This window comes from Muntiacus reevesi, chromosome 3 (genome assembly GCF_963930625.1).
Source record: "Muntiacus reevesi chromosome 3, mMunRee1.1, whole genome shotgun sequence".
Taxonomy (NCBI): domain Eukaryota; kingdom Metazoa; phylum Chordata; class Mammalia; order Artiodactyla; family Cervidae; genus Muntiacus; species Muntiacus reevesi.
This window is the reverse complement of record NC_089251.1, coordinates 233909217-233922044: the sequence shown is the minus strand read 5'-3', so window position 1 is coordinate 233922044 and position 12828 is coordinate 233909217. Positions and strand designations below refer to the sequence as shown.

The following is a 12828-nucleotide window of genomic DNA, read 5'->3' as shown; positions in this document are numbered from 1 at the left end:
AAGAATCTGCCTGCTAACGATTAACTTCTATTGTAGAAATATTTCTATCAGTTTCTGCTCCTTTATAATTTCAATCTGTTCTGAGTTTTTATAATGTATTGTGTAGTTTTGAGTTTATCTCACAAAACTTTTTGTATTAAATCACTGCTATTAATACATATATATAATTGACAAATACAATTTAAGAATTATTATTTTGTAAAATATAAGTTAAAAATGATTCTAAAATCTACAAACTGAATGTTCAGTTCATCTTGTTTATCAAGAAATCTAATATAGAGGAAAATGTAACTGACCAGAGTATGCTTATAAATAAGCAGTTGATTAAGGACATGTGATTTCAGAAGTTGAATTGATTAGTGAGAATCAGGGATTTTATAGCCAATCACATGTGAAAATAAATAATGGGTCTTCATATTATATATAGGCTCATTTTTTTAGAGAAATTAGCTGGGTCTTTGAGAATTCTATTGCCCACCCACCCCAAAATTTACATAATCTTTGAGATGCCATAGCAATACTCTTAAAAATAGTGATACTTGAGTAATTTCCCTTTTTTCTAGTAGCAGACTCTGTTTTGTTTTGGCTTAATTTTAGTGCTAATGGCAGTCTAGAATTCTGATTATATAAAAAGTACCAAATTCACAGATTTTCTGTTTAGGCTTTGATAAACAAAAACTAAGATTGACTGACTAGGAAAATATATCCAAGTGTGTGTCCTTCCCTGCCCTCCTCCCTCACAGTTTTATTTGTGGGTCTGCTAAAGACTGAGTATCTTCCCTATAAGATCTACTAACTGCTTTGTAATAGTGGGACCTCAACTTTCAATCAGAACTTTTTACCTTGAAGGCTGATTGATGTAAGGTATACTTGATATAATCATCTATTTAAATCTTACTACTTCAATGAAAATACAGTGTTATTTCGATGAAGAATTTAGAGCTTATATCAATCAATGATAGTACACTCTGATCTCTTTGATGACTTCCTCTTAGTTTACAGAGAATAAAAAAGCAAAGAGGAGAGATTTTGTTGATAACTAAGTGATAACGAAAAGTATACTTATTTTTAAGTTGCATTTTTTAATTTACTTCAAACATATTTTATTCAAACTATATTGCAATGCCTAGCCAGGTCTGATGTAAATAGGTTGATAAGGAAGCCTTATATTTTTTTTGACACAGAGCATAATAGTTTTCACACACTAAATTATGGTAGCCTAGAGTGTGAGTTTTATATTCTGCTTTCATACTATCAAATCAGGAAACTTAATTTCCTGGAAATAAAAAGAAGATTTCCAAGTATTAACAAATCTTCTGCCAAATCCCTGCAAAAAATGAAAAATACATTGTGTTTTTGATTGTTTAACACTGCAACCTCGGGTTATGACACTTAGTACCAGATTCTCTTTAGAGTAAATGTAGAGATTGAAAAAAATCACGTTTGAATTGAATATGAACTTACTATCACAGTGTTTAAAAATGATTTTTGTATTGATCACTACCCTCGAATACATTTAGAAATAAATTAGTAAGTTTATTTATTAAATGCTTATGCTGTTGAATGTATTGCTTTATCAGGCTAGAAATATAATCCTTTTTGGCATCAACTCTCCTTACCTAAACATGTTGAATAGAGACCATAGCTTCAATTCTAGCACGTGGAAACTAGGAACTCTTTGCCTAGAGTATATGACAATTTGAGTAATAACTTTGTGATGGATTCTGGATTTATTTTGTTAATTTTAAATTTTGTATTAATAGGATGTTTTTTATCTTCCTTCTTATAAGTAAAAGTTCCTGATAAAATATTAATGTACATGTATTGGCAGAAAGTTTGCCTCACTTTTGCAGGTCAGACTTTATAATTTATGAAAATTACTTACTTAAAGCATCACTCTCAATCTCAAAATTATAAATAAAATTATGTCATTCATTTGACTTATTTTTAGAGTATATTCGTGTTTCTAGAAACATCTTATTCTGTAGGGTTTGAAGAACAGAAATGCAAAAGAAAAACGGTATAATAGAAATTTAATAGATAAACTATAAATTTTAACACACTATGAATGCTGAAATCAGATAAATCTCATCTGTTTTTATAATACAACTTTAAGTGTGTTTTTTTCCCTCCCAGGACATTTATTCAGAGCAGCTGGGGATCAACCGTTTAACCTGTCCACAGTGTCGAGTGCCTTCCCAATGGTCAGCCACCCAGTCTTTGGTCTACATTCAGCCAACTCAGGGCATTCAGAATTTGGTGGTTTGGGGACACTTGGTACACCCACAGCCTTAGCCGCCCATCCCCAACTAGCATCTTTTCCAGGTAAACATCTATTACAAACAGTGTTCAAGGAAAGGAAGAAAGCTTGAAAATGTGCAAGTAGTAACTGTTTATTAAACTGAACAAAAAGAAAAGTCTTATGCCTGGTATATTAAAGCTCATGTGCAAGAATTAGCGCAATCCTTTTTATCATGTGCAAAATAATAAAACACACTGTGTGTGCTGTGTGGCCGTGTAACTAGTTATTCAAATGCTAGGCTAGAAAAAAAGGCATCTGTTGCAAAAGTGAATAATTAAGCAAGTTTTTATCATACTTTTTATTGAAGTAGAAAAGTATATGTTAGAAGTATAAAATTTGATTAATTTTTCTTTTTACTTGGTTTTTTAAAAAAATTAACTTTCAGTGAAAAACTAAAGTCCAGTTCCTATAATGAATAAATACACTTTTATTTTGAGTTCTCATTTCTCTGCGTTTGTAAGTAAGATGAGCTTGGCTCTTAAATTTCTATTTTTTTCATGTTTTACTTAAACAACCATAGATTTGCACCACTTACATGGGAGGGAGACCAGAATTATCCCAGATTAGAGGATTCAGGAGTTCAGTAAGACACCAATTAAAGCTTAACTTAGACAAACATGCTATAATTTCTCATTATACTATTTTGAAAGTCTAAGCTTTAATGTGTTTCCAGTGATTAATTTTATCTTAATAAATTTTAGTTAAGGTTACATGATTTAGTGTTACTATTAGAGCATTATTCAGAGACAAGTAGATCTGAATTTAAATCAGGCCTGTTAAGCTGTGTGACCTTGATTGAACAAGTAATCTGACCTCTCAGCCTCAGGTTTCTCATGTGAATAATGAGGATGATAATAATAATAATAATAATAGTATCTACCTCTTAGGGTTCTTGTGAAGATTAAAAGAGATAATCCATGTCCAGTGCTGAACGCAGTGTTCAGCATACATAATTAGTACATAATTGGTAGCCATCATGATTCTTTCTCTTGTTAAGAGTTTCTTTAAAAGGAATCAAGTATCTTATTTGATGGTAAGATGGTTAAATATATATTTAATATGACTCACTTTTTGAGTCATATTATTTCTTTAATTCAGAAAGGGGATGGTGAGAAGGAACAATGTGTCTAGAAAATTAAAAGTCAAACTAAGTCTTGACATTTGCTTTAAAAATACTAATAGAAATTTATTTTAGGCAGTTCTGAGCATGGTTGCTTAGCAAGATGAGTGAGTATTCAGTAGATACTTGCTAAAATATAGGTTGCTGAATAAAAAAGTGAAATAGGTAATAGTAATATAGTTGCTAGTATTTTAAATTTTAAAAATTGTTTTAACACAGTTTCTTATATTTGATATAATTTGATATATATAGTATTAATTGCTTTTGAGCATTTCTAAACCACAATGTAATTATTGAATTATTAAAATCAATTATTCTGTACTGAAAACATGGTTAACAGTTGTAAAGAATTACTTATCTCAACTTCAATAATGTTGGTATTTTCACTGTATGGAAAAATTTTATAACTTCCTGAATCTATATAAGCTATTCATTCATCCATTTATTGTACAAACTTCTTTGAGCATCTAACTGTTCTGTGCACTAGGCTAAGCACTTAGGAGTCTATGCACTAACATAGTCTGTGTTATGTTTCTTATAGTTTTTAGAAGATGGATAAATAGAAAATTATAAGACAGAGTCTTTAGTGGCAAATAACAGTATGGCTGTATAAGCATGCTTTTTTGCCAAGAGAATATGCTTTGTTTTAGAACACTCATTTGTTTAAGTTGTACATCTTATATAACTTAAATTGCCTATAATTGGCTTTATTTAAAAGAGTAACCAAAGTGCCAAAATTTTTAAATCACCTAATAAATAAAAACACAAAAAGGAGAAATTACTAGGAATTTTAAATCGGAATAGTTTATTTTTAAATATTATGCACTTCTAAACTAGTCTGCATTTCAGGTGACTAAACCAACATGAAAATTATTTAATGGATATTAGTATAATAAACTTATTTCCATTTTATATTGAAATAGTATTTCAATGGAAGTTCTTTTAAAATATTTATAATTTTAGTCATTATATTTTTATATTATATTACTATGAATTTTTGTGAAGTATTTGGCTCTATCAAATCAGGGAGATTTTTAAATTCTGCTGTCTTCTAGGTTCAAATTGGGTTTCAGTATATCCTCTGAAATAATAGACTCTTTCAATGGAATATGATTAATGTTGTTACCATGCAGTTACTGCCTTTGAATACATTTAGAAATTCATCATGTTCTGGTTTATGTAATCCTTATTTTGTAAGTTTCATTTATCAACAAGGTAGTTTGTGACTAAGTTTTTTTTTCTTAATTTGAAAAAGAAATAAGTTCATACTTAACAAAAATTATGTTATTTTTCATGAAATATTAGATATTTGTGAAGTTTGTTTTCATAAGTGCTACCATTTTCATCTTTTTATTTGATCTTATTTACTTGAATTTATAACATGTACATTTTCCAGTTGTGTTTTTTTCCTAATCTCTGTTGTGTGCTTATTTATCATTGACATTCTAAAGTACATTTTTATGTTTTTTTTTCTGAGAGTGATTATGTCTAAAATATTTGAGTCTTATTATACTTTGATTACCTTACCAATTTCTTGGTTGTTTACAAAGTCTGAACCTTCAACTATATTGCTTTAATTATAGACTCTATTTTAAGTAATATGAATATTTCAGGAAACTGGTATTTCCTTTTTTATCAGCTAAATAGAACCAAGTTTTCAAACCTATAAATAGCAATAGATTCCGGCTGTGCTGATACAAGCCCCCAAAACATAGCTTTTCTTTCTATCTAAATACAGTTCTTTCATCTTAACAGTAGATAAATGATTGATAGTTTTGTATAGTTATTCTTGGTTCAGTTCCCATCATTCAGGCACTGCTGAATATACATTGGTGTCATTTCACTAGCAGCGACTTCCTGCAGTGCAGTAGAATAGCTTTTGCAGTTTTCTGCTTATACTGTTTTTTAGACATTTCAGAATGTCAGTTACCATGAACATTTCACTTTCTTTTAAGCTAGACTTTTGTCTTTAGATAATGAAGGTGCACATAACTTTACATCTTGTTTTAATGAAGAGATGTTCTTAGAAAAACTTTCAAGATCATATAATACAATACATTGACAATGTTGAATGTTCCCATACTCTATTATTGGGATTTTTCCTCTAATTTTTTGTGATTATCAAGTCTATGAAAATGTACCATATCTCTTGGAAGATCAGCCTGAAAGGTAGTAACTGACTTGGTAATCTAGCTGGTTAGCCATTTGGAAAGTATTCTTTCCAAGATTTTAGATGGGGCAATATAAGACTGTCCTTTGATTTATTTCAGATTTCTTCTTAATCTTAACCCTTCCCTAAATAATGTATTCTATAAAATGTGGCTTCTCTCATTTTATAACAGTTTTAACTAAAAGCCACTGTTTGAATAGCTAAATTGCATTCAATGATAAGACATTATTATCTGTAAATTGTAAGAGGAAGTATAAATAAAATTCAGGCTTTTAAAATTAAGGAAAAAAACTTTATGTAAGTCTTTTATAGTTTAATGTGGCAACTTGTTTTTGGAAATTCTTGAAGCACTTTTCATTTTTTAGACCAAAAAATAAAAGATATAGACATTTTCTTCCATAAATGTATTCAAGATACGCTGAATTACAGTGGTATTTGTATTATTATTTAAACCATTAGATTTATCAAAGCCAGATTTTTGTTCTATGTAATTTAAGGAAATTCTTAACATAGATTGTGGATGGTTCCCTTACATTCTAAGGTTTTAAAATAGATTAAAATAATCCTAAATACTCTTTCTTTGCTAATTTAGAAAAATTATGATGTAAGTCATCAAAGAGTTAAATAGCTCTTTAATATTAATTTCAATGTTCCCATTTTATTTTAAAAACTATAGACTACCCTTGTTCTTCATAAACTTGAATTAATAGAAGCTGCTAAGTGAAGAACCTTGGATACTGTCTTAATGAGCAGAATGATGAATGAATAACTTTTAATCAGTTATCTTATAATTAGAAAGATGATCAGAACTATGTGTAATTCAGCAATTCTGTTCCAAGATAAACCCTGAAAATTTCTTTCAGTAATAAACTATAAAAAGCACTGTTAAATTAACTAGAAAGTTAATCCAAATATTTTTGCTTGTTTGGTGTTTGGTTTTGAGGTGCAGAATGGTGGCGAACAACAGATGTTCATACACGTGCAGGGGCAACCTTCTTTCCACCGTTACTGGGAATTCCACCACTGTTTGCTCCTCCAGCCCAGAATCATGATTCTTCTTCATTCCATTCAAGAACTTCTGGAAAAAGTAATCGAAATGGTCCTGAAAAAGGTATCCATGTTAACTTGAGTGAAGTGTTATCCTTCATTTCAGTAACCATTTTCAGTAGAGTTCAGATTTAGAAACAGTTATAAAGCAATGTGCTAGACACTTTCACATTGTCTTGCTTAATCTTTATAATAACTCTGCGAGATTGAAACTGTTCCATGTTTTGCAGTCAAGATTAAATAAATTATTCAAGAAAGTACTGTTTACATGTTGACATTGCATAGCAGAATTTAACCCAGGTTTTAACTCCCAACTCCACTGCTTTTCCTCTGTATCTCATTACCTCCCTTATGTTGCTCAATAAAATATATTACTTCTTCTAAAATTAAGCATTAAATTTATATGTTAGCACACCTTTTTTCTTTTACATTTTCATTAATATTTCATAGTTGATAACTGTTTTTAGAATACATTTGCAAGCTATAATACCATTTTTGATGGTTTGTTATTATCTGTCTTTTCATTTAAGTAGATGTTTGGGAGTTTGCCCTGAAAGAGGGAATAGTTGTATTTAATTACTTTTCTAAAGTTTTTTTAATTGAAGTAAAATTCACATAAATGTAAAATTCACCATTTTAATCAGAACAATTCAGTGACATTTAAGGCACTAACAGTGTTGTGCAACAGCCACCTGTATCTAGTTTCAACACATTTTCATCACCCCAAAAGGAAACTTCATACCAGTTTCTCCCTATTATTTCCTCTCTCAGTCTCTGGCAACCACTAACTTGCCCTCTTTCTCTACAGATGTACCTGTTGTGAATATCTCATATAGATGGAATCACACAGTTTGTGTCTGGTTTATTTCACTTTTCATAATGTTTTAAAGTCATCCCCATTGTAGCATATGCCATTATTTCATTCCTTTTTATGCTGAATAGCATTCTTTTGTATAAACATATTTATTTTAACTTTCAAGGTGTAAATGGATCAATAAATGGAAACAGTACATCATCTGTATCTGGTATCAACACATCTGTACTGTCCACTACTGCTTCAAGTTCTGTGGGACAAACTAAAACTATAAGCTCAGGTGGAGGAAACAGAAAATGTAATCAGGAACAAAACAAAACCCAGCCTTTGGATGCTAGAGCTGACAAAATCAAAGATAAGGTAAGTTAACCTTCAGAGGACAAATATAACAGATCTACATAAGTATTCTAAAGGTCAAAGCACCCAAATCTATGGAATAATTTTTTCTGATTTACCAAACCCTGTTTTTACAGATATTTATTTTTATTGAGTAGTTTTAGTATTAAACATCTAAAAAATTAAAAACATCAGCACCAGTATTCATAACACAAATAGTCATCATTCAGTTCAGTTCAGTCACTCACTCGTATCCAACTCTTTGGAACTCCATGGACTGCAGCACGCCAGGACTCCCTGTCCATCACCAACTCTCACAGTATACTCAAACTCATGTCCATTGAGTCAGTGATACCATCCAACCATCTTATCCTCTGTCATCCCCTTCTCCTCCTGCCTTCAATCTTTCCCAGCATCAGGGTCTTTTCAAATGAGTCAGCTCTTCACATCAGGTGGCCAAAGTATTAGAGTTTCAGCTTCAGCATCAGTCCTTCCAATGAACATTCAGGACTGATCTCCTTCAGGATGGACTGATTGGATCTCTTTGCAGTCCAAGGGACTTTCAAGAGTCTTCTCCAACACCACAATTCAAAAGCATCAATTCTTTGGCACTCAGCTTTCTTTATAGTCCAGCTCTCACATCCATAGATGACTACTGGAAAAACCATACCTTTGACTAGACAGACCTTTGTTGGCAAAGTAATGTTTTTGCTTTTTAAAGTGCTGTCTAGGTTGGTCATAGCTTTTCTTCCAAAGAGCAACCATCTTTTCAACTCATGGCTGCAGTCACCATCTGCAGTGATTTTGGATCCCAAGAAAATAAAGTATGCCACTGTTTCCACTGTTTACCCATCTATTTGCCATGAAGTGATGGGACCAGATGCCATGATGTTCGTTTTCTGAATGTTGAGTTTTAAGCCAACATTTTGCCTCTCCTCTTTGACTTTGATCAAAGGTTCTTAAGTTCTTCTTCACTTTCTGTTATAAACATGGTGTCATCTTCATGTCTGAGGTTATTGATATTTCTCCCAGCAATCTTGATTCCAGCTTGTGCTTCATCCAGCCCAGTGTTTCTCATGATGTATTCTGCATATAAGTTAAATAAGCAGGGTGACAATATACAGCCTTGACATACTCCTTTCCTGATTTTGAACCAGTCCGTTGTTCCATGTCCAGTTCTAACTGTTCCTTCCTGACCTGCATACAGATTTTTTAAGAGGCATGTCAGGTGGTCTGGTATTCCCATCTCTTTAAGAATTTTCCACAGTTTGTTGTGAGCCACACAGTCAAAGGCTTTGGCATAGTCAATAAAGTAGAAGTTTTTCTGGAACTTTCTTGCTTTTTTGATGATCCAACGGATGTTGGCATTTGATCTCTGGTTCCTCTGCCATTTCTAAATCCATCTTGAACATCTGGAAATTCACAGTTCATGTACTGTTGAGGTCTGACTTGGAGCATTTTGAGCATTACTTTGCTAGCGTGTGAAATGAGTGCAATTGTGTGGTAGTTTGAGCATTCTTTGGCATTGACTTTCTTTGGGATTAGAATGAAAACTGACCTTTTCTAGTCCTGTGGCCACTGCTGAGTTTTCCAAATTTGCTGGCATGTTGAGTGCTGCACTTTCACAGCATCAACTTTTAGGATTTTAAATAGCTCAACTGGAATTCCATCACCTCCACTAGCTTTGTAGTGATGCTTCTTCAGGCCGACTTGACTTTGCATTCACATTCCAGGATGTCTGGCTCTAGGTGAATGATCACACCATCGTGATTATCTGGGTCATGAAGTTCTTTTTTGTATAGTTCTGTGTATTCTTGCTACCTCTTCTTAATTCTACTTCTGTTAGGTCCATACCATTTCTGTCCTTTATTGTGCCCATCTTTGCATGAAATGTCCCTTGTTATCTCTGATTTTCTTCAAGAGATCTCTAGTCTTTCCCATTCTATTGTTTTCCTCTATTTCTTTGCATTGACCACTGAGGAAGGCTTTCTTATCTTTCCGGGCTATTCTTTGGAACTCTGCATTCAAATGGGTATATTGTTCCTTTTCTCCTTTGCCTTAAGCTTTTCTTCTTTTCTCAGCTGTTTGTAAGGCGTCCTCAGACATCCATTTTGCCTTTTTGCATTTCTTTTTCTTGGGGTCGGTCTTGATCCCTGCCTCCTGTACAGTGTCACAAACCTCTGTCCATAGTTCTGCAGGCACTCTGTCTATCAGATCTAATCCCTTGAATCTATTTGTCACTTCCACTGTATAATCATAAGGGATTTGATTTAGGTCATACCTGAATGGTCTAGTGATTTTCCCTTCTTCTTCAGTTTAAGTCTGAATTTAGCAATAAACAGTTCATGGTCTGAGCTACAGTCAGCCCCCAGTCTTGCTTTTACTGACTGTATAAGGTTTCTCCATCTTTGGCTGCAAAGAATATAATCAATGTAATTTCGGTTTTGACCATCTGGTGATGTCCATGTGTAGAGTCTTCTCTTCTGTAGTTGGAAGAGGGTGTTTGCTATGACTAGTGCATTCTGTTGGCAAAACTCCATTAGCCTTTGCCCTGCTTCTTTCTGTACTCCAAGGCCAAATTTGCCTATTACTTCTTGTATTTCTTAACTACCTACTTTGTCATTCCAGTCCCCTATAATGAAAAGGACATCTTTTTTGGGTATTAGTTCTAGAAGGTCTTGTAGGTCTTCATAGAACCGTTCACCTTCAGTTTCTTTAGCATTATTGGCTGGGGCATAGACTTGGATTACTGTGATATTGAATGATTTGCCTTGGAAACGAACAGAGGTCATTCTGTCATTTTTGAGATTAAATCCAAGTACTGCATTTTGGACTCTTTTGTTGACTATGGGGCTACTCCATTTCTTCTAAGGGATTCTTGCCCACAGTAGTAGATAGAATGGTCATCTGAGTTAAATTCACCCATTCCAGTCCATTTTAGTTCACTGCTTCCTAAAATGTCGATTTTCATCCTTGCCATCTCCTGTTTGACCACTTCCAGTTTACCTTGATTCATGGCCCTAACATTCCAGGTTCCTATGCAGTATTGCTCTTTACAGCATGAGACTTTACTTCCATCACCAGTCCCATCCACAACTGGGTGTTGTTTTTGCTTTGGCTCCGTCTCTTCATTCTTTCTGGAGTTAGTTCTCCACTAATCTCCAGTAGCATATTGGGCACCTACCGACCTGGGGAGTTCATCTTTCAGTGTCCTATCTTTTTGCCTTTTCATGCTGTTCATGGGGTTCTCAAGGCAAGAATACTGAAGTGGTTTGCCATTCCCTTCTCCAGTGGACCACGTTTTGTTGGAACTCTCCACCACGACCCATCTGTCTTGGGTGGCCCTACTCAACATGGCTCATAGCTTGATTGAGTTAGACAAGGCTGCATTCAGATTGGTTAGTTTTCTGAGACTGTGGTTTTCAGTCTGTCTGCCCTCTGATGGATAAGGATAAGAGGCTTAAGGAAGCTTCCTGATGGGAGAGACTGACTGAGGGGGAAACTGAGTCCTGATGGGCAGGGCCATGCTCAGTAAATCTTTAATCCAATTTTCTGTTGATGGGTGGGGCTGTGTTCCCTCCCTGTTATTTACCTGGGGCCAAACTTTAGTGGAGGTAATGAAGATAATGGTGACCTTCAAAAGGTCCCACTGCATGCACTGCTTCACTCAGTGCCCCCCAGCCCTGCAGTAGGCCACTGCTGACCCACGCCTCTGCTGGAGACACCTGGACCTCATGGCCAAATCTGGGTCAGTCTCTCTTGGGGTCACTGCTCCTTTCTCCTGGGTCTTGGTGCGTACAAGGCTCTGTGCCCTCCAAGAGTCTGATTCCCCAGCCCTGTGTAAGTTCTGGCAGCTCTCTGGTGGGGTTCAGGGCCACCTCATAGATAAGGTTTATTGGGAAGTTAACATATACCAGTTCTGCTGTAATTGCTTTGCATATAATATCGATTTTAACCCTCCCTATACTCCTAATGAGGTAGGTGCTATTATTATAAATCAAGAAAAAGAGTCCTCAAGTAGTTGGCCATTAAGTGGTTAGGATATGAAGTCAGGCAAGTTGACTCCACCGCCCATGCTTTTGAAAAACCAAAACAAGAAACTATTTATTATGGAAATTTTCAAAATGCATAATAGACAGAATAGTATAATTATTTGTGTACCCAATATTCAAGTTTAGCAGTTACCGTTCATGGTCAATTTTATTTCATCATAACCCCAACTGTGCAGGTTAGCAATTTAATGCTTCTCAGCTCTGAATTCTCCTTTGCCAGTTGGCACAATATTAGACCTTGCAAATAGAGGGTCCTGGAGAAACACTGGAAGAGGAAAGGGCTTCTCTTCTTGGTTCAGGTGTTCTCTTATTGGTCTTATGCTGTAGCTGCCAGTGAATAGCTTCCTCACCAGCTGGCAGCTGTCCTGCCACTTGTGTTCAATAGACCCAGTAGTGCACATCATTTAGTGAGTTTCACTGACATCCCAGCAGGCAGCTTATTAGTGAGTTTTGATAGCATGCCTGTGGTTGGTTTTCTAGCTAATTTTTCTGCACCCCACTCGTAGATCCCTAGCAACGTTTTCTGGCACTCCAGCAGGTGGTATTTCCTGTGTGCCAACGCTGATCTGTGATGCTTCGTGAATTTCTCTGCCATCCAGTGGGCAATAGTCACATCCTTTCCAACAAATACTCCTGCTTGGACCTCCTGACAAAGCTTGTTTGCCGTAGATGGAGTATCAGGAATAGGGTGATATTGTACAGATTGCACATAGTAAATTCACTCCAGCATTCTAGACACTATAAGTCTTTGGATTTCCTCTTCCACATTGTCCTAGGGAAGTTGTGACACTTCAGCTATACTAAATATAGTCCACCACTGTGTCCAGATTTCATTCACCCTACTAAGTAAGCTGAGAGACCTCCAGCTATGTGAACTAACACATTATATCCAGAATTTCTAGTAAGTGCACCTGTATAAGTGTATTTGACCTGCTTTCATTTGTAATTTCTTCTTGAGTGAGAAGTCTTGGTTTATTCTGAGTTCAA

The 12828-nt window shown here is 34.6% G+C and overlaps 1 protein-coding gene across 1 annotated transcript in view; it reads left to right on the top strand.

The window, feature by feature from the left end:
* BAZ2B (bromodomain adjacent to zinc finger domain 2B) overlaps positions 1–12828 on the top strand; it is a 318837-nt gene that overhangs the window by 177455 nt on the left and 128554 nt on the right. Inside the window, 2 exon segments of the mRNA XM_065931616.1 lie at positions 6536–6703; positions 7620–7813. Coding sequence (XP_065787688.1) covers positions 6536–6703; positions 7620–7813 — 362 coding nt within the window.